Source organism: Erinaceus europaeus, chromosome 12, assembly GCF_950295315.1.
Source record: "Erinaceus europaeus chromosome 12, mEriEur2.1, whole genome shotgun sequence".
NCBI lineage: Eukaryota > Metazoa > Chordata > Mammalia > Eulipotyphla > Erinaceidae > Erinaceus > Erinaceus europaeus.
The window spans coordinates 97,739,621-97,762,649 of NC_080173.1; the positions used below are offsets into that span (position 1 = coordinate 97,739,621).

Below are 23,029 nucleotides of genomic sequence, written 5' to 3' on the forward strand. Positions count from 1 at the left end.
GGGAAAGCTTCAGGAGTGGTGAAGTAGGGCTGCAGGTGTCTCTTTGTCTCTCTACCTATCTCCTCCTCTCCTCTTAATTTCTCTGTCTCTATCCAATAGTAAATAAATAAAAACTTAAGAAATCAGATTGCTCCTTATCCTGCCTCTTATTCATTAAGCTAGGCCTCAGAATGCTCATCTCTTTTAAGAAGGTAACAAAACATTATAGACTAAGATCTATAGAGTACCTGACGTTCCTTAGAAAAAAAGAATGTTTATTTAAAAGAAAAAATTGTTACTTTACTCCTATACTAATAATTTTTTAAAATAATGTATTGAGAAATGAACCCAGAGCCTAGTACCTGAATGATACCTCCTGGCCCAACACTGATTCTCCAAGGACAGATGGAGAGAATGAGAAAGAGGGGATGCTGCTGTCCCATCATCATAGAATTGCCTTGGTGACATTCAGAGTGCTTCCGTGTGGTGCTGGGGATCAAGTCCAGAGCCTGTGCATGGTAAGGCTTGTGCTGTACCATTCAGTCTGCATGAGAATGAGGGGTGTGTGTGAGTGTGAGTGAGTGTGTGTGTGTGCGTGCGCGTGCGTGCGTGTGTGTGTGTGTGTGTGTGTTTTACACATGGAAAGAGGGATAGAACCATATGGCAAGGCAGATATCATACCCGGTGAGATATTTCTCTAGCCCTTACCATGAAACTTACACATCGTAGTGTGGTTGACTTTAGAAAATGCCATGTAATATTTGGCTCTCCTTAGAAGAAGTCGATACAAAGTTTTCTAGCATGAGTAGAAAGAAAAAAGTGCAGATATGTACTATTGGAATAGAGTAGAGTGCAGACGTAATTTCTTCCATCTCACACTACCAAGTCAAATGAGTCACCAAGGAAGTACAAGTCAGAGATAAATGCCACTTAAAAGAATAATTCCGTGGTATGAGAGATGGCGCCGCAGTGGACGGAACTTTAGACTTCAAAGCATGAGGTCCTAGCATCACATGTGCTAATGTTCTAGTTTACTTTCTCTGTCTCATATTAATACGTCAAAATATTTTTAAAAGGGAGCCATGCACAATTCTAAAACACAATTCAGTAGAGTAAGTATCCTTTATGGTTTACGATGTGATGACCGAAACATGTGCACACTCACGTCCAGTGCGTTCTGCTTTGTCTGTTTGGGATGTCTCAAATGGACTCCAAAGTCCAAAGGTGCGGTCAAGGTCTCTGAACTTTCTGGACAGAACTGGGATCCAAAAAGGAACTGGGAGTCACTGAGACTAGAATAATCAGTCTGATTATTACTCCAGCTAGAGGGCTTAGTGGTTCTGAAATGAAGAAAAAAATATATCAAGTGGACAAACATCCTGAACAAAGGAAATCAGAATTGGCAACTATCAATTCTAGAATATTCCGAGCAGAGTACTAATTTGTTCCAATCGTCCACCTTCTGCACATTGCCAGTACTACCTATAAAGAAACACAAAATTTGAATGTCAGATGTGGTTTTTTTAATTATATTTATTTCCCCTTTTGTTGCCCTTGTGTTTTTTTGTTTTTGTTTTTGTAGTTATTATTGTTGTTGTTGTTGGATAGGACAGACAGAAATAGAGAGGAGGGGAAGACAGAGAGGGGGAGAGAAAGATAAGACACCTGCAGACCTGCTTCACCACCTGTGAAGGGATTCCCCTGCAGGTGGGAGCCAGGGGCTGGAATTGGGATCTTTACACAGGTCCTTGCGCGTTGCCCACGTGCACTTAGCCCGCTGAGCTAACGCGGACTCCCTGTCAGACGTTTTGCTCACAGCAATATGGGCACAGTCAGATATAGATCAAATATTAAAGATTCATATTCCTTATACAGCAGCACTGTAGATAATAACTCCAGTTTAGGAATAAAATTCATAAAATGTGTAAGAGAATTAAGACAATGCTAGCTCTTATTTAAAAAAGTTTTATTAGTGACTTAATACTGATTTACAAAATTACATGTCAGCAGGGATATAAATGTACTCCATTCCCACCAGCTAGCTCTTATTTTTTCACTTATTTTTAAGGATATTATCATTTAAAAAGTCAAACCTGGGGGTCGGGCGGTGGCGCAGTGGGTTGAGCGCATGTGGCGCAGAGCGCAGGGACCGGCATAAGGATACCGGTTCGAGCCCCCCGCTCCCCACCTGCAGGGGAGTCGCTTCACAGGTGGTGGAGCCGGTCTGCAGGTGTCTGTCTTTCTCTCCCCCTCTGTCTTCCCCTCCTCTCTCCATTTCTCTCTGTCCTATCCGGCAACGAACGACATCAACAATGGCAATAATAATGACCACAGCGAGGCTACAACAACAAGGGCAACAAAAGGGGGAAAAAATGGCCTCCAGGAGTGGTGGATTCATGGTGCAGCCACCGAGCCCAGCAATAACCCTGGAGGAAAAAAAAAAAAAAGTCAAGCCTGTTCATCACTAAGTAAACAGATTTAAAATGTAGGGGCTGGGTGGCATCACACCTTGTAAAATGCACATATTAACATTCACTAGGACCTGGGCCTTGGGCCCCCTCCCCATGCCCCTCCCAGTTTCTCTGTCTCAATAAAAATAAATACAAATTTAATATAAAAATAGCTTTTAAAAACTATTAAAATAATGGAGAATTATACTCCTGTTGTCTTATAATTTTGTAAATAAACATTAAATCATGAGGCCGGGTGCACATGTTACAATGCGCAAGGACCCAGGTTCAAATCCCCAGAACCCACCTGCAGGGGGAAAGCTTCACAAGTGGTGAAGCAGGGATGCAGGTGTCTCTGTCTCTCTCCCTATCGTTACCTTCCTCTCAATTTCTGGCTTCTCTATCCAATAAATAAATAAAGATAATAAATAAAATAAAAACATTAAATCACTAATAAAAAAAGAGAAAAGAAAAGAAGAGAAGGGTCTGTCCTGCAGGAGACAAATAAATTTTATTCTTTATAAAAACTATTAAAATAAAGTAAGATAAAATAAAATGTGGACTACACAACAGTCAGAAATAATAAACTATATTTATTTACATATGATCCTTGGGTGAGTCTCAAAAGATGTAACTTTGAATGCAGACAAATATAGCAAATTAATGAGCTATATCTCATGACATTTATTTAAGCTTCTAAACCTTTATACCAAAGAATATAGATGGTGAATTGGAAGAGCACGTACGCTCTCCTACACTATGTGCCCTTGGGAAAAGAAGGGGACAGACTTGGAGGGAGGTAGAGAAAATAACAGATCAACACAAGCTAGGCCTCACTATGTGCTGAATGTTTATGGCCTCCAAAGACGTCTGTGTTGAAGCCCTACTCCTCAATGTGAAGGGACGTGAATTTAATTAAGATCACACGATGGGATTAGTGTCTTTCTAAACCAGGGCACCACCCTGAGCCAACAGTCCTGTAAAACATTTCCTCCAAAAAAAGACACCAAAGTGGGCTTGGGGAGGCAGCATAATGCTTATACAGAAAGACTTTCATGGCTGAGACACTGAAGGAGCCAGATTCAATCCCCAGAGCCACCATAAACCAGAGGTGCGTGGGGCTCTGGGAAACACACGCGCATGCACACACCTTGGCCTTTTTCATTCCCCAACATGTGAGGAAACCGTGAAAGAACAGTTGTTTGCAAGCAGGACGGGAGCTCTCTTGAGAAAGCCATCCAGCTGCATGTGGTTATAGGACGTCACACTCCAGAACCATGAGAAAGTTCCTTTCTGTGCAGGTTACCCGATTATGTGCTTCATGATGGCAGCATGCACAGACCGATGAAACGTTGTCCATTCTGAAGAACAGTATCTTACACTTTACCTCCTTGAGGTAATATCTATGCCAGCTTTTAAACCTCACCCGAGAATGACATAGTGATTATGGTAGTTACACAATAACACTTGAACACAGTACACTGAACCTACTACAAAAACAACACTGACACACCCACATTTACTTAAAACAGCCTTCAAAGTTTTGCTTGAAAGTAACAATTTGCTTTACTTTGTGTTGTTGTGTCACTTGAAAAAAGTTGCTTTTAGCTAAAACACACAAAAATTGTTTTCCAAATGTGAAACTTAAGTAGGTAGCATACTAAATACATATCCTTAGCCGAAAGAATCTTCATATGTTAATAAAAGACCAACAGAAACATCTCTAATAGTTCAGCACAGGGAAAAGCAACTATTTTGACTCATAGAAGAACTATTTTCTAAGCTCATCTAGATAATGAGCTGCACACAATAACACAGGTTGTATAATCATTGCTCAAAATAGCTAAATAGCTCTTTGGAATTTTGCTTTTAGGTCAAAGAGAATAATTAGCTGGACTGGGGAAAAAACAGCTCTCTGAGCCTACAAAAATTATGCAGCATTTAGATCTTAAAACTATGTGACTAGGATGGTAGGAGGACAATTTCAACAGCAGACTTTCATGCCTGAGGCAGTGTGGCCCTGGCATCACTGTGAGCCAGAGCTAAGCCATGCCCTTGTAAAAAAAGCGATTGACTTGGGGAGGAGAGGGCAGGACTGTGGAAGAAATGGGCAAATATATATAAATAGAGACAGATAGTTATGGAAATAATAGTCCACCCATATCTGTGACCTTGGGAGGGCTACTGCAGTTTCTGATGGAGGGAATGGAGGCTTGGAACTCTGGTGGTGAGAACAGTGTGGAATTATATCACTGTTGTGCCATAATTTTGTAAATCAATATCAAGTCACTAAAAATAAAACTAAATTAAAAACTATTTAAAAAAATATCTGAATAGATTTTCAAATGAAACACGAACATTTTTATTTCTAAATAAAAAGATCAATCTGGGGGACAAGAAATATCAGATTGTCAGAAAAGTACTGAGGTGATTTTTCTATGTTTTTCTATGTGAAAATGTGTCACGACTTTGCCAACAATCCAATAGCTCACCAAGTAGAGTGCACACTTTGCCATGCACAAGGGCTCTGATTCCAGACCTCAATGCCTGCTTCACAAGTGGTAGGACCACACTGTGGTGTCTCTCCTCTTTTTTTTTTTTTAATAATTTTTATTTATTTACTTATTCCCTTTTGTTGCCCTTGTTGTAATTATTTTTTTAAATATTTATTTATTTATTTATTCCCTTTTGTTGCCCTTGTTTGTTGTTGTTGTTGTTATTGATGTCATCATTGTTGGATAGGACAGAGAGAAATGGAGAGAGGAGGGGAAGACAGAGAGGGGGAGAGAAAGACAGACACCTGCAAACCTGCTTCATTGTCTGTGAAGCGACTCCCTTGCAGGTGGGGAGCTGAGGGCTTGAACTGGGATCCTTATGCTGGTCCTTGGGCTTTGCAGTTTAACCCGCTGCGCTACTGCCCGACTCCCATCTCTCCTCTCTCTTTCACTCTCTATCTAAAATGAATAACAATAATGAGAGGCGGGGCTACAAAAACTAGAAAGAGGCAAGAAGCTTGAAGAAATCATGTTAAGTGAAATAAGTCAGAAACAGAAGGATGAATATGGGATGATCTCATTCTTAGGCAGAAGTTGAAAAACAAAATCAGAAGAGAAAACACAAGTAGAACCTGAACTGGAGTTGGTGTATTTCACCAAAGTAAAAGACTCTAAGGTGGGTGCGGGGGAGAGTACAGGTCCAAAAAGGATGGCAGGGGACCTAGTGGGGGTTGTATTGTTATGTGGAAAACTGAGAAATGTTATGCATGTACAAACTATTGTATTTACTGCCGAATGTAAAACATCAATCCCCCAATAAAGAAATTTTAAAAAAGAAAGAAGGAAAGAGAGAAAGAAATAAAGAAAGAGAGAGAGAAGGAGGGAGGGAGGGAGGGAGGGAGGGAGGGAGGGAGGAAGGAAGGAAGGAAGGAAGGAAGGAAGGGAGGAAGGGAGGGAGGAAGAGTCAAGAGATAGGCTCATTCTGTGACAGCCATTTTGGCCAATACTAAGCCACCTCATCACCTTGGGTCCTGGTCAGGGAATCCTTGGATCACTCTATACATACCATGGACCTAGACCTCTAATGGATCACTCTTCCACCAGGAATGTCCACATTAGTTCTTTTGTGGGCCTCTCTAGCACTTTATCTTCACTACAAACAATGTAAGGACTGCCCCATTGTCTGAAAGGAGGCTAGGCCATCCGACTCTACTCTGCTACTCAAGGAGGACTGGTCCTGAAATGAGTACAGCCTAGAATGTTCCCAGCTGTGACCACGGACTGTGAGCTCAGACTGACAGGAACCCAGAAGTTCTATAAGCTCCTGTGCTAAATATGAATATACATGGGCCCTGGGCCAGGCAGATGTGGTAAACAGTTAAGTATATATATTTCCCCCAAAAAAAATTGGGAGCTACTTTCTGCCCTTACCCAGCTTTCTATTCTCCACTTGGACACCATCCTCCCAGAAAACATTTTTAATCCACCTCCATGTTAGCTATCAAGCTCAAGCAAAAATTACTAAAGTCCTGGACTCTTAGGAACATACCTAAAATAGACTCCCTACCTTCCTTCCATCCTAAGATCCCTGTTCTCATTGGTTCTATTTATACTCTATAGTTCCTATTTATTAAACATTTTGTTTCATATCTTACTGCCTTTCAGCCACCAAGTTGCAGATGCTACTTGGGATCCCATCCTGACCTCCCTGGGCAGACGATCTTGCCAACATGTCATGGAACCTCACTTCTCCAGAGCCCTACCCCACTAGGGAAAGACAGAGACAGGCTGGGGGTATGGATCAACCAGCCAACATCTATGCCCAGTGGAGAAGTAATTACAGAAGCCAGACCTCCTTCTGCACTGCAAAAGAATTTTGGTCCATACTCCCAGATGGGGAAATGTTAGGAGAAGATGAACACAGAGCTCTGATCCTAGTTCCATTCGGACCCAGAACTTCTGTGAACAGGAACATTTGTTTTTGCACCATCACTGAGAGGGAAGAGAATCTGGAGAGCACCTAAGGAAGTGAGGAGTTGTTTCCCTTATCTGAAAGGGAAGAGGAAAAAAGGAAGGACAGCTGGAAGTTGTAATAGGTGTGGTTGTAGCTTAGAAGTGAAGTGAATGTAGAATGGGAGTGAAAGCAGGGTCTTAGAAGTGAGTGAAAGTGAGCATCCGTGGGGGCTGAGCAGTGGCGCACACGTCATCATGCTCAAAGACCTGGGAGCGGTGGATTTGGAGTGCCAGCACCAAGCCCCAGCAATGACCCTGGTGGCAGGAAAAAAAGGGGGGGGCATCAGTGTCCACATCGGGTCAGCCACCTTTGCACGAACAGACCACGTGCATCTCTGGTGCATGCTGTTTCCTAATTAAAATTTTAAAATCAACAAGGGTAACAAAAAGGAAAATAAATAAATATTTAAAAATTTAAAATATTGTTGGGGAGGGGCAACCCTATAAGGAATATTTAGAGTTAGGGGAGAAAAAGCCTTTAACAATGTATAAAAACTACTAATTTGAGTCTTATAAATAAAAAAAAAATCCTGGAACATCTATTAAATAGAGTACTACACAGCGGTTAAAAATACAATGTGTTTTTTGGGACTAATTTGATGGGGCTGGCAGTGATGATGATCAGAGGAGTCAGTTAGGAAGTGAAGGACAACTGTGGGGTGATTGCATTCTTACGTGGGATACGGAGAACTGAAACACATTAACTTGAAATATATATATAGTCAACCCATCTTTATTATGTCACTAATGAAAATATTGAAAAAATGATTTTTAAAAGGGCTGGGCAGTGGCACACACAGTTGAATGCACACATTATCATGCTCAAGGACATGGGTTCAACCCCCCATTCCACATCTGCAGGGAAGTTTCATGTGTGGTGAAGCAGATCTACAAGTCTCTCTCTCTCTTTTCCAGAGTACTACTCCGTGCTGGTTTATGGTGGTGCAGGGGATTGAACCTGCAACTTTGGAGCCTCAGACATGAGAGTTTCTTTGCATAACCATTATGCTATCTACTCCCACCTCCCCTCCCCCTCTATTAAAAAATTAAAATAGTTAATTAATTAATTAATATTATTGGATACAGACAGAGAGAAATTGAGAGAGGAGGGGGAGACAGACAAGGAAAGAGACAGACAGACATCTGCAGCCTTGCCTCACTACTTGTGAAGCTTTCCCCCTGCAGGTGGGAACCAGGGGCTTGAACCTGGGTCCTTGCGCACTGTAATGTGTGTGATTAACCAGGCGCACCACCACCTGGCCCCTTTTAAAAAAATTTTAAAAAATTATCTTTATTTATTTATTTATTTGGATAGAGACAGCCAGAAATCAAGAGGGAAAGGGATGATAGAGAGGGAGACAGACAGACGCCTGCAGCCCTGCTTCACCACTTGTGAAGTTTCCCCCTGCAGATGTGGGCCAGGGGCTTGAACCCAAGTCTTTGCACACTGTACCATGTGCATTCAACTAGGTTTGCTACCACCCAGACCCTCCCCTTCCCCTTTTACTTTCTCTGTCCAATAAATAAATAAATAAATAAATAAATAAATAAATAAATAAAGTGGTCTGCTGGGAGTAGTTGAATAGTGCAGGCATGGGAGCCCCAGCAATAACCCAAGAGACCAAAGAGAGAGAGAGAGAAAGAAAGAGGGAGAGAGAAAAGAGATGAGAAGGTAGAGGCTGGTGGTGGCACATCTGGTTAAACGCACATAGTACTAAGCTCAAGAACCTGCTCAAAGATCCAGGTTCAGGCCCCCACTCCCCACTTGGAAGCAGTAAAATAAAATAAAATAAAATAAAATAAAATGTAAAAGAATGAAAAAGAACAGTGGTGCTATGAATTTTTGCAGTATTAATTAACTAGGAAAATGTTAAGGAAAAAAGAATCTATCCCACAGTAAAAAGAAAAAGAATACTAAAAGCCATTGGAAATACTTTAAACAGGGCTGGAGAGACAGCATAATGGTTCTGCCAAAGACTCTTATGCCTGAGACTCTAAGGTCCCAGATTTAATCCTCAGCACCACTATAAGCTAGAGTTGAGCAGTGCTCTGGTATCTCTCTCTTCTCATCAAAAAATAAACTTTAAAAAACATATAAGAGCAATTATTTTAAGTACGTACATTTCAGACACACCCTTCACATTAGGCAGACTGGGAAACAGGTGAATGTCACCACTGGGCTCCATGGTGGAGTAAGAGAGCGGGTGACAGCCCAGTGAACCATATCAATAGCTCAAGTGAGTCTAAACTCCACAGCACCACAAGCTGTACTACACAGCTGAACACATATCTGAAAATTGCCTCAGTGCTTCATTAGCAACTGCTCCACTGAGATGGCAAGTTGCAGGTGTTGGACTGTACTTACCACTCACAGGCCAACTATTGGATACAAGCTCTTTGCTCCATTACTGCGAGGAGCTAATCAGGAAATCATTGCATCTATAATCAGGAAACAAGTAGCAGAAAAAAGGCAAGTAGGGGAGAGTAAGAGGGAAAGGAAAGAGAAGGGGAAGAAGCTAGGAGGACGGAAGGGTAATTCTATGACTACAAACTAATAGAAAAGCAACTATTTTTCTTTTTAAAAAATATTTATTTATTTTCCATTTTGTTGCCCTTGTTGTTTAACATTGTTGTGGTTATTGATGTCATTGTTGTTGGATAGGACAGAGAGAAATGGAGAGAGATGGGGAAGACAGAGAGGGGGAAAGAAAGACAGACACCTGCAGACCTGCTTCACCACTTGTGAAGCGACTTCCCTGCAGGTTGGGAGCCGGGGGCTCGAACCAGGATCCTTATGCCGGTCCTTGTGCTTTGTGCAACGTGTGCTTAACCTGCTGAAGGCAGATATTTTTCTATGAAATCAATGTAAATACCCTACACTCTTAAGCATTAGAAACTATATCCAGAAAACTTACCCAGAACCTGAAGGCATACTGAGCATCTCTTTGATATTCCAGACATTAAAATTCATTTCTTATTAGTATCCCTGCTGAAGAGAAGAAAGAATATTAGTTGAAAAGGATTAAAAAAAAAAGTCTAATTTCTCTCAAAGATTAGTGACTACTGGTGACTATTCTTTTTAGGTGACGACATTTCAGCAGATAGAGTCCCGTGCAGCTGGTGATAAATGTCACTTGATAATAGCATCCTGGAAGGGGGCTCAGTGGACAAAGCATTGGACTCTCAAGCCTGGGGCCCCCGAGTTCCAGCCTCAACATTACATGAGCCAGAGAGATGCTCTAGCTTTCTCTCTCTCACACACACAAACTCCCACTAATCAATCAACCAATTATTATTATATTTAAATTTTTAAAAAATATTTATTTATTTATTCTCTTTTGTTGCCCTTGTTGGTTTATTGTTGTAGTTATTATTGTTGTCATTGTTGGATAGGACAGAGAGAAATGGAGAGAGGAAGGGAAGACAGAGAGGGGGAGAGAAAGATAAACACCTGCAGACCTGCTTCACCGCCTGTGAAACGACTCCCCTGCAGGTGGGGAGCCAGGGGCTCAAACCAGGATCCTTACTCTGATCCTTGCACTTTGCGCCACGTGCACTTAACCACTGTGCTACCGCCTGACTCCAAATATATGTATATATATATTTTTTTTTAATTTTTTAACCAGAGCACTGTTCAGCTCTGGCTTATCCGTGGTGTGGGGGATTGAACCTGGGACTTTGGAGCCTCAGGCATGAGAGTCTGTTTGCATAACCATTATGCTATCTACCCTATGCCCAATCAATCATCATAAATGTTTTTATAAGTCCCAATTGATGGTGGTCTGGGAGGTGGCACAGTGGATAAAGCGTTGGATTCTCAAGCATGAAGTCCTGAGTTCAATCCCTAGCAGCACGTGTACCAGAGTGATGTCTGGTTCTTTCTCTCTCTCTCTCTCTCTCTCTCTCCTTCTATCTTCATGAATAAATAAATAAAATCTTTTTTTAAAAGTCCCAATTGATGATAAAGTACCTATGTATCAAAATAGGTATTTCCTACCGTTGAATTGTATTACATGCAAACTCCCCTCCTCAGTAGCAAAGAGAGACCAGTCACCTCTGAAACAACTTTGATTTCCAAAAACATTAGGGGGGCAGGTGGTGGCGCACCTGGTCAGGTGCACACATTGCCACGCACAAGGACCCAGGTCCAAACCCCTGGTCCTCACCTGCAGGGGGAAAGCTTCACTAGTGGTGAAGCAGGGCTGCAGGTGTTTCTCTGTCTCTGTCCCTCTCCATCTCCCTCTCCTCTCTCAAGTTCTGTCTCTATCCAATAATAAATAAATAGAAACAGTTTGCAAAAAGGATAATTTGGTAAGGTAAGCAAAAGCTAATAAAAGAGGGAGGAAAGCATGCCATTTACAAATTCAGGGCAGAAGATAAAGTACCCAGGGACAAACTCAGTAAGGACAGAACATGAAATTTACCCGTCTGTGTTTTTAGTGAGGTGCTTTTTGTTGTTTGTTGCTGCCTGGAGTTTTGCCAGGGCTTCAGCCTGCTCCTGGCAGACTCCCTGCCCTCCCCCCCCCCCCCCCGGCAGAGGGTGAGAAACAGAGGAAAAGAAAAGCAGAGCAAGGAGAGGCCTCATAACACTGCGCTACCACGTGTGGGGCTTCTCGGTGGCATGGAGCTCCCACGTGATGGCTGGGAGCTGGAACCAAGGTCGAGGTGCCCGGTAAAGCGCATGCCCTAGGGATGAGAGGTCTCCCACCCCCTGTAATGCCAGTTTAAAAAATCAACTCCAGGGCCCGGAGGCTACTGGGTTAGCATGTACGCCCCTCATGCACAAGGCCCTGGGCTCAGGCCCGGACACTGCATGAGAACACCATGGCACCGAGGAGAGTCCCGTGGGTGCTGGGGCAGCGCTGTGGTCTATCTACCTGTAGCCACAATCTTCAGCTAATGAGTAAAGTTGGCCTGGAGATGGTGGTATCACATACGTGTGGGACCCTGGAGCTGAATGAAAATAAATCTCTTGTGGTCTGGGTGGTGTCATGATGGTGTATAAGGCACTGGGCTCTGAAGCATGACGTCCCCGGCATCACATGTGCCAAAATGGTGTTCTGATTCTCTTTCTCCTCCTCTTATCAATAAAGACACCCCTGCTCCCAGTGGATTGATTGATTGATTGATTGATTGATTGATTTTCGACAGAAGATGAGAACTAGAAGAGAAAGGTAGAGAGGGAGAAATAAAGTAGAGGCACCACAGCACTTTTCCACCTTTTGTGAGGCTTTCCCAGTGCAGGTGCTCCCATGTGTCTGTCAGGGACTTGACTCCTTGTCCATGACAAATGTGCACTCTACCAGGTAAACTATATCTTTTTTTTTTTTTTTCCTCCTCCAGGGTTATTGCTGGGCTCGGTGCCTGCACCATGAATCCACCGCTCCTGGAGGCCATTTTTTTTTCCCCCTTTTGTTGCCACTGTTGTAGCTTCGTTGTGGTTATTATTATTGCCCTTGTTGACGCAATTCGTTGTTGGATAGGACAGAGAGAAATGGAGAGAGGAGGGGAAGACAGAGAAGGGGAGAGAAAGATAGACACCTGCAGACCTGCTTCACCGCCTGTGAAGCAACTCCCCTGCAGGTGGGGAGCCGGGGGCTCGAACCGGGATCCTTACGCCGGTCCCTGCGCTTTGCGCCACATGCGCTTAACCCACTGCGCCACCGCCCGACCCCCAGGTAAACTATATCTTAACCCCCAATTAAAATTACTAATTTGCTAATATGAGAGAGGGAGAGAGAGAGCCAAAATGACACTCTGGCATATGTTGCAATTAAACCCAGGACCTCATGCTCCAGACACTCCACCACCTCCTGAGTCACTTTGAGATTCACTCACTTTCTCCCTCTCTCTCTCTCTCTCTCTCTCTCTCCCCCTAAGTGTGTGTGTGTGTGTGTGTGTGTGTGTGTGTGTGTGTTTACTGCTGGGGCTTGGTGCCTGTACTATGAATCCACTGCTCCTGGTGGCCACCTTTTTTCCCCATTTTTGTTGTTGATGCTGTTGTTGTTGGACAGGACAGAGAGAAATGGAGAGAGGAGAGGAAGACAGTGGGGGAGAGAAAGACAGACACCTGCAGACCTGCTTCACCACTTGTGACCTCCCTGCAGGTGGAGAGCCGGGGACTCCAACCAGGGTCTTTGAGCCGATCCTTACACTTTGTGCCATGTGCGTTTAACCTGGTGCGCTACCGCCCGGCCATGAGTGTTGTGTGTGTTTTAAGCTGCCCACCAAGGTGAGGAAAACAACGTATGAGCAAAGGGAGATTTCCATTAAAGATAGGAAGTGTGGAAGCCAGGAGATGGCTCGCCTTGTGAAGCATACACGTGACTCAAGTCCTGGTCACCACTAAGGAACGTCACAAAAAGGGAAGATTCGTAAGCAGTGGGGAGGCGCTGTCATATCTCCCTTCTCTCTTTCACTCTTTGTCCCTCTCTGTCTTTACACTCTATCTGGAAGAAAGAGAGAAACAGAGAGGGAGAGATAGATCACTGGGAGTGGTAGAATCACACAGGCATACCCTCCAGAGAAGGAAGTCTTGGGGGGTGGGGTGGCAGGGAACATGAAATGTAAGAAGGTTCCAAGCAGAAGTACCAGAGCTGAATAATATAATAGCTGATCTCAAAGAAGCAATCCAAGCACGCAACAGTAGATAGGATCAAGTGGGGAAAAAGAACTCCTCCTCCCCCTCAGTCTCTCTCTGTCTTAGCAAAAAAAATTGCTTCCCTTGCTGCTGTAGGTCTTCCATGTGGTATACCCAGACCCCAAACGTGGGTCACATGCAAGGCAAAGCAGGCACCCTCCCATGTGAGCTATTTTGTCAGTCCCTAAATCTCTACCAAAAGAAAAGAAAATGGTCAGGACATAGACAACTGTTCCTAGGAGTAGAAAGTAAAGGTCTAAATAGACATACAGAAATATCGGAGTGATGCAAATTTAAATCATAATGTTCAATTTCCTATAATAGTAAAGATTCAAGTATGCTGGCACCCAGAAAGTGGTACAGTGGCTAGAGTGATGTACTCACAAGCATGAGGTCCTGAGTTCAGTCCTCAACACTGTATGTACCAGAGTGATGCTCTGGTTCTCTTTCTCAGGTGTTAAGCTTTTTTTTTGTTGTTGTTGTTAAAGAGCCTTTCAATGCACTTCTGGTGAGAAGGCAGTTTTTTAAAAATATTTGTTTATTTTTCCCTTTTTATTGCTTGTTGTTTTTCATTGTTATTGTAGTTATTACTGTTGTTGTTGATGTTGTTGTTGTTCGACAGGACAGAGAGTAATGGAGAGAGGAGGGGAAGACAGAGAGAGGGAGAGAAAGGAGGACACCTGCAGACCTGCTTCACCGACTGTGAAGCGACTCCCCTGCAGGTGGGGAGCCGGGGGCTCGAACCGGGATCTTTACGCCGGTCCTTACGCTTTGCGCCACCTGCACTTAACCCACTGCACTACCGTCTGACTCCCTAAGAAGGCAGATTTCATGCAGAGAATTAGGCAGTATACCCTAAGGAATCAAACACACCCATCCAAAAAGATCTGTGTACACCTATGTTCATAGCAGCACAATTTGTAATAGCCAAAACCTGGAAGCAACCCAGGTGTCCAACACAGATGAGTGACCAAGAAAATTGTGGTGCATATACACATGGAGTACTACTCAGCTATCAAGAATGAGGAATTCATCGTCTTCACCTCAACTTGGTTGGAATCATGTTAAGCGAGATAAGCCAGAATGAGAAGGATGAGTATGGGATGATCTCACTCATAGACAGAAACTGAGAAATAAGAGCAGAAGGGGGCACACAAAGTAGAATGGACTAGGTGTGGTGTATTGCTCCCAAGTTAGGACCCTGGGTGAGTGTGTGTGTGTGTGTGTGTGTGTGTGTGTGTGTGTATGGGGGGGGCTTTCAGGTCCTGGTGCATGATGGTGGAGGAGGACCTGGGCTAGGGGTGTTTTGCAGAAAATAGAAATTTTACACATGCACCAACACCTGTATTTACTGTAAATCATTAATCCCCCCAATAAAAAAAGGAAATTGATTGTGTGTGTATAGTCAAAATGATTTCACTGTTCGTGGCTACTTCGTTTTAATTTTTAAAAATATTTATTTTCCCTTTTGTTGCCCTTGTTGTTTTATTGTTGTAGTTATTATTGTTGTTATTGATATCATTGTAGTTGGATAGGACAGAGAGAAATGGAGAGAGGAGGGGAAGAGAGAGGGGGAGAGAAAAAGACAGACACCTGCAGACCTGCTTCACTGCCTGTGAAGTGACTCCCCTGCAGGTGGGGAGACAGGGGCTCGAACCGGGATCCTTACACCGGTCCTTATGCTTTGAGCCACATGTGCATAACCCGCTGCGCTACTGCCCGACTCCTGACTACTTCGTGTTTTTTTTTTTTTTTTTTATTGCCACAAGGATTATCACTGGGGCTTGGTGCCTGCAAGATGAATCCACTACACCCAGAAGGATTCTTTTTTCTTTTTTCCTTTCTCTTTTTGATAAAGACAGAAATTGAGAAATTACAGATCGACACGGAGAAAGAGATACCTGCAGCACTGCTTCACTGGTGAAGCTTCATGTCTGCAGGTTCAAGCCCCAGGTCCCTGTGCATAATTAAGTGTGTGCTTCACCAGGTGTCCCCGGTTGCTTTTCTGTCAGACAGAGGCAAAGAGGCAGAGAAACAGCACAGCACAGCAGCTCGCCCGGCATCACGCCACTCCCAGGCGGTGCCGGGTCTCCAACCTGGGCCGAGCATGTGGCAGGACACACACTCAGGTGTGGCTTCTCTAACCCCCAAAAGATGAATGGGAGAGAACCAGAGCATCCCGGTGGCACCAGGGATCAAACTTGAGATCTTATGCATACAATTCCTGTGCTCTACCACTTCACAAACCCCTGACCGAAATGCAGATTTAACTGGATTTTCTGTATTGTTATTTGCTAAATCTGACAACCCTACTCCACTGTCACTGCTTGGACTACGCCAGTGATCTAGCTGGTCAGATCTCCCCCTTCTTCCACTTTAGCCTTTTCTCTCGGAAACACTCAGTTACTGTAGTCTTAGATCATATTACCCTGTTTGCTCAAATTTTCTACTCTTCTACTCTATTCCAAATACAAGCAGAGTTCTCAGGATCCCCTTCTGGCATCCTCTGCACAACCCCCTTAGCCTGTTCTCTCTCAACTAGACTATATTTCACACCTCTTAGGAGAGAGACACTTCTCTCACTCTTTCCTGGGAAAGGTCCCACTCCTATACTGCCCCACATTTGACTTTTTTTTTCTCCTCTTAGGTATCAGCATTTAACAGTCTATTCTATATCTTTCAGGGGTTTTCTCAAGTTATTCAAAATCAACACCTCAACTACTACAATACTCCTCCTTTTCCTCTTGCAATCATCATTCCAGTGCATGATGTATTTAATAATGAATGCCATTTTTTGTGTCAGCACACATAACAAGGGTTTTCGGGAACAGGAAGTGTTGTTTTGCTCACTGCTGTATCCCGCACATCTAGAAACCGTTACTTGGCACCTAGGTGCCCAGCAAAGTGTTTGCTGCTAAATGAGTAACACGAAAAAACTATACACCTTGAAAACTAAATCAGAACAGTGGAGCAAAACTTTACAAGTACTCACAAATTCAAAAAATATATACATATGATTTATTTTCAGTTACATCTCAAATCCCTAGATTAGCATAGATTCATATTTTTAAAAGGTGATATAATGAATACAGAAATTCTAGCTTGTGTGAAAATATATGTGATATAATAATAAGGGGTTTTTCTCTACTCACAGAACTTTCACCACACAGTGGAGATTTACATCCTAGGCAGCTTTAAAGACATCTGCAAGACTATTACCTCCGAGAATACAGCCTCTCCACCTTCCATATCACTTTATGCTGAGAAAGAATAATCTATATCACTGGGGCTCGGTGCATGCACTACAAATTCACCACTCTGGTGGCCAGTTTTTAATTTCTATTTTTATTTGACAAGACGGAGAGAAATTGAGAAGGGAGGGGATACAGAGAGGGAGAGAGGAAGAAAAACACCTGCATACCTGCTTCACCGATCATGAAGCATTCTTCCTGCAGGTGGGGAGTGGGGGTTTGAGCCTGGGTCATTGCACATGGGGAGATGTACGCTTAACAGGGTGTACAAACTTGACTGCTCCCCAACATTTTTAACTTCTTTGTATTATTTGCTAGTACAGAGAGAAACAGGGTGAAGGCATAGGTAGAAACATCTGCAGCTCTACTTCACCTCTTGAGAAGCTTCCTCCCTGGGAGTGGGGACAGGGGGTCTCAAACCTGGGTCCTTGAGCGTGGGAGCCTTAATGCTCAGCTGGGTGTGCCACCACCAGGCTCCCTGAAAGGCTTTTTGCATAACCACTATGCTATCTCCTGAGCTTCAAAACAGTCTAAAATGCCGGGCTGGAGAAATAGCTCCCTTGAGAACGTAGTGCTGTCTTGCCATATGTGCAGACAAAGTTGGAGCCCAGCATCCTCCACAATGCACTGAAGGAAGCTTTGGTTTTGTGATTTCTTTTAATGTCTCTATCTAAGAAAAAAAAAAAGAACTTAAATGTTGTAGGAATCCTACGGTCACACCCTTGACTATAGCTAAAAACCATGAGACTGGACATGCTCAACTTCCGGTCAGCTTCATCTGTCCTTTGTGCATTGACTGTCTCGTTGCTATTTTTACAGGCTTTTAATCCCTGTGGCAGAAATCCCATCTGTCTACAGCCCTCCTTCCAGAGAGGAGTGTGACTGAAGACTATTGAGGCCGTTACTCCTAGATAGGCACCCACAATTCTGAGGTGAACTGGATGCACACACGAACAGCTTCTAGGGGCTGGCCTAGAGGACGGCTCAGCCCCATGGTTCCGAGCTGAACAGCAGGAACTCCTCTAATGCATGACACCGTCACAGGTGTACCGTGTTTTTATTTGCATTTCCCTGATCAGCAACTCTGAGCATTTTTCATATATGTTAGTCTCCCGGACACCTACCGAGGGGAGAAGATTGTGCCTATGTGTCAAAGAATGTACTGTAAACCATTAACCTTGTCAATAACAAATATATATATATATGTATATTTCTTTTTTTAAGATTTATTAATGAGAAAGACAAGAGAAGAGAGAGAGAAAGAACCAGACATAAACTCTAGTACATGTGCTGCCAGAGACTGAACTCAGGAGCTCCTGCTTGAGAGTCCTGTGTTTTATCCATTGTGCCACCTCCTGGACCACAAAGTTGCTTAACTTGATTCCCAGCATCGCATGTGCCAGAAATGATGCTCTGGTTCTTATTCTGTCTCTTTCTTGCATCCTCTCTCGTTAATAAATGAAACTTTAAAAAAAGAAATAGAGGTCTGGGAGATTGTACACTGCAACAACACACACTACTGTGCGTAAGGACCCAAGTTCAAGCCTTTGGCACCATGCGAGCCGCCCTGCGCAGGGGATGCTGAATTCAGGAGTGGCGTCCTTCCTTCTCTTTCTGTCCCCTCCCCTCTCTGTGATGCCCTGGTGCTTTTCTCTTTCACAAAAAACTTTATTTTTAGTTAAAAAATAAACTGGATTATGTGGAAAACTAAGAAGTGTTGTGCATGTACCAACTGCTGTATTTACTGTCGACTGTAAAACATGAATCCCCCAATAAGGAAAATTAAAAATAAATAAATAAATAAGCTGGAGAAGAGGTGGAGGGGATAGGAAGGCATGGGGAGCCGGGCACCAGGAGGGAAATGGACTTCCTAGGGTGGCGGGTGTGGTGTGATAAGCTACACTCATGACAACTGTCCTTACATCACCCTTCCCCACAAGCAGTTTTTAAGGTAAAAAAAAAAAAAAAATTAAAAAAAGAACTTTCTCAGGTAGGGCTGCCGTCCCTTCTCGTTTTGCATTTCTAGTCAAGCATAAAAGGCTGGCGGGCTGGAGCTATGCGGGAACAGCCGGGTTCAACCCCCGCCCCGCATGCAGGGGGGAAGCTTCGCGAGCAGTGGAGCAGTGCGGTCTCTCTCTCTCTCCCCCTCGCTTCTCTTTCTGTCTCTAGCAGAAAAGGAGAAAACAAAAAAAAGATAAAATGGCCACGTTGGGGCGGCGGCATCATCCCGCAGGCAGTGAGCCCCTGCAGTTACCCTGGTGACAAGAGACAAGATCACTGTCATTAAAAACGGAAACCCGGGGGGTCGGGCGCTGGCGCGGCGGGTTAGGCGCGGGTGGCGCAGAGCGCAGGGACCGGCGTGAGGGTCCCGGTTCGAGCCCCCGGCTCCCCGCCTGCAGGGGAGTCGCTTCCCAGGGGGTGAAGCAGGTCTGCGGGTGTCTGTCTTTCTCTCCTCCTCTCTGTCTTCCCCTCCTCTCTCCATGTCTCTCTGTCCTGTCCAACAACAACATCAATAACCACAACAATAAAGCAGCATGGGCAACAAATGGGAATAAGTATAAAATCAATAAATAAACATGGAATATGTAATATAAATAAATACAAAAACAACAACAATGAAAAAGCCGAAAAGGCAGAAGCAGGAAAAAGGGAAGACGGGAGGAGGGTCGGGCAACAGAGCACCTGGCGGCGGGCACGAGTCCCCGCGCGGTCACGGAGCCCCGGGTTCAAGGCCCCGGTCCCCACCTGCAAGGGGGAAGCTCCGCCAGTGGTGCGGGGCGCTGCAGGCGGCTCCCTCTGTCTGCGCCTCAGAGAAAGGACGCGGGGCGCGAGGGAGGTGGCTGCCAGCACGCGCTTCAGGCCCACGGCCCCCCCGCCGCCATCGCTGCGGCTTCCTCGGCGGCGCCCGTACCCTCCGCGGGGACCGGCCGGCGCGGACTTTCCTCACAGGGAAAGGAAGCGCGGCCAGGAGCCCCGACGTGAGGCCCGAGTGTCGGGGAACATCTGCGAGCCGCCATCACCCTCAGCCTGCTCTCCTGACGCGCCAGCCCCGCGACCTCCACCGCGCCTCCCGCAGCCCGAGGCGCCCACACCCGCCGGCCTCCACCTCTGACGGCCCGCACGCGGCCTGCGGCGGCGCTGACTGGCCCGGCGACCCACGCCTCTCGCTCCCGCTGAGGAAGACTGAGCATGCGCGGCCCCGCCCCGGATCTGCTCTGGCCAATGGGGGTTAGGCTCGCTCCCCAAGCCCCGCCCCACACTCCCGGATTTAAGGGTCCGGAGGGTTTGGGCCGCGGGGAGGGCGCGGCGGGGCCCCAGCGTGTTGGCCGGTCGCGCGGCAGTGAGAGGCCCGCGGCGGATGGATGCAGGCGGGGAGAGAAAGGCCCCGAAGGAGGCGCAGACGGCGTGCTGGCTGTGCGAAGACACTCTCCCGCCTGGGTTCCGAAGTGCCACGTTCAGTCCCCGCACCACCATCAGCCAGAGCTGAGCAGTGCTCTGGAGAAAAGAAAAAAAGAAAAGAAAAGAAAAGAAAAGAAAAGAAAAGAAAAGAAAAGAAAAGAAAAGAGTCGGGCGGTGTGGCGCAGCGGGTTAAGCGCAGGTGGCGCAAAGCGCAGGGACTGGCGTAAGGATCCCGGTTCGAGCCCCCGGCTCCCCACCTGCAGGGGAGTCGCTTCACAGGCGGTGAAGCAGGTCTGCAGGTGTCTGTCTCTCTCTCCTCCTCTCTGTCTTCCCTCCTCTCTCCATGTCTCTCTGTCCTATCCAACAACGACGACAGCAATAACAACAACAATAACTACAACAATAAAAAACAAGGGCAACAAAAGGGAAAATAAATAAATTAATTAATTTAAATTAAATTAGATTAGATTAAATTAAAATAAAGAAAAAAGGAAGCAAAGGAAAGAGAACTCACTCACCGTCCCTGACCTGCCCGGCCTGCCCGGCGCGGTGGCCTGAGGGTGGAGGACGAGGACTGAATGGACCTACGTCACTGTCTCTGATGTTATTATTTTTTTATTTTTTAAAAATATTTATTCCCTTTTTGTTGCTCTTGTTTTATTGTTTCAGTAGTTATTGTTGTCATTGTTGTTGGATAGGACAGAGAGACATGGAGAGAGGAGGGGAAGACAGAGGGGGAGAGAAAGACAGACACCTGCAGACCTGCTTCACCGCCTGTGAAGCGACTCCCCTGCAGGTGGGGAGCCGGGGGCTCGAGCTGGGATCCTTAAGCCAGTCATTGCGCTTTGCGCCACGTGCGCTTAACCCGCTGCGCTACCGCCAACCCCCCCCCCCAGTTTCTTTTGCTGTGCAGAAGCTTTTTAATTTGATGTAGTCCCATAGGCATATACTTGCCTTAGTCTTCTTTGTAATTGGATTCGTTTCATTGAAAATGTCTTTAAAATTTATACAGAAAAGAGTTCTGCCAATGTTTTCCTCTAAGTATCTGATAGTTTGTGGTCTAACATCCAAGTCCTTGATCCACTTGGAATTTACTTTTGTATTTGGTGAAATACAGTGGTTCAGTTTCATTCTTCTGCATGTTTCAACCCATTGTTTCCAACACCATTTATTGAAGAGACTCTGCTTTCCCCATTTTTTAAAAATTTCTTTATTGGGGAATTAATGTTTTACACTCAACAGTAAATACAATAGTTTGTACATGCATAACATTCCCCAGTTTTCCATATAACAATACAACCCCCGCTGGGTCCTCTGTCATCCTTCTTGGACCTGTATTCTCCCCACCCACCCACCCCAGAGTCTTTGACTTTGGTGCAATATGCCAATTCCATTTCAGGTTCTACTTGTGTTTTCTCTTCTGATCTTATTTTTCAATTTCTGCCAGAAAATGAGATCATCCCATATTCATCCTTCTGTTTCTGACTTATTTCACTTTGTTGTAATAGGCTTTCCCCACTTAACAGTCTGGGCACCTTTGTCAAAGATTAGATGTCCATAGGTGTGGGGGCTCACTCCTGGGTTCTCAATTCTATTCCACTGGTCAGTGTATCTATGCATGTTCCAGTACCAAGCAGTTTTGATGTATCCACCAGGTTTTGCATGAAGATATATTACATATACCTTTGTAAAAATTTACTTATGAATGAGAGGATCAGGGCACTACTCTGGCACACGCAATGCCTGGGATCAAACTTTGGACCTCCTGCTCACAGGTCACCGGCTCTACCTGCTGCACCACTTCCCAGGCGACAGGGAAATTTCTTTTATTGTTGATCAAACCCAAAATCAGAGACTGGAGTATATTAATGCAAAGCAACTTCCCGCCCTCCAAAGAGTATCAGTCCACCTTCTACACAGGTACAAGTCGGGGAGGAGAGGAGATCCAAAGCCTGGATTTTGGAACAATGTTGGGGGTTTGAAAATCCCAAGCTTCCTAGGACCTGAAACACTTAAGCTTCCTCCCAGACAAAGCCCATAGTAGGCCCTAAATATTCTCTGGCATCTAAGCGGGCAAGGTGGGCAAGGTTTGAGTGCCTGAGGCTGCCCTTAAATCCAATTTCAACCTTTTTGGTATCTGGTTTCACTTTTGGCATATAATCCAGCAATTGTGCTCTGTAGTATTTACTCGGAGAGCTAGAAATACGTCTACACAAAAACCTCTGTGTAGATATTTATAGCAGCTTTATTCATAATTGCTAAAACTTGGGAATAATCAAGTTGTGATCTTCAGTAGGTAAATGGATAAGCTGTGGTTTATTTCAATAGCTGAATGTTATTTGGAAAGGGATGTTTAAGACAGAATGAACTATTTTGTACCGGGACTCCATCCTAAACATCAAACATAAAAACTCTGCTGACCAGCTGCAGTCTAGACGTTGCCGTCTCTGAGAGCCACACAGGGTTTTCTTCTCTCTGTAGTCATCTGTGCCAGCTTGAGTCAAAGTCAACGATCTTCAGTGAATAAGACAAATAACCAACCCTAGTTCCTGGCCAACAAAGTTTTAAAAATATAATTTATTTATTGCATAGAGACAGAAATCAGTAGGGAAGGGGAGCTAGAGAGGAAGAGAGAAAATACCTGCAGCACTGCTTCAATGCTTGTGAAGCTTCCCCTCTGCAGGTGGGGACTGGAGGTTTGAACGGGTCCTTGTGCGTTGTAACTTGCAATTAACCAGGTAAGCCACAACCTGGCCCCAGCCATCAACTTCTAAAGTCCTTTCTTTTCTTCCGCATCCTTTA

At 44.7% G+C, this 23,029-nt stretch overlaps 1 protein-coding gene across 1 annotated transcript in view; it reads right to left on the reverse strand.

The window, feature by feature from the left end:
- Window positions 1–19,994, reverse strand: part of IHO1 (interactor of HORMAD1 1) — a 39,446-nt gene extending 19,452 nt beyond the window's left edge. Inside the window, exons 1-3 of the mRNA XM_007533590.2 lie at window positions 19,935–19,994; window positions 9,853–9,923; window positions 1,145–1,319 (exon numbers count right to left, since the gene is read on the reverse strand). Of these exons, the coding sequence (XP_007533652.1) occupies window positions 1,145–1,319; window positions 9,853–9,908 (231 nt within the window). The 5' untranslated portion in view covers window positions 9,909–9,923; window positions 19,935–19,994. The remainder of the gene's footprint in view (window positions 1–1,144; window positions 1,320–9,852; window positions 9,924–19,934) is intronic.
- Between the last annotated feature and the right edge of the window lie 3,035 nt (window positions 19,995–23,029).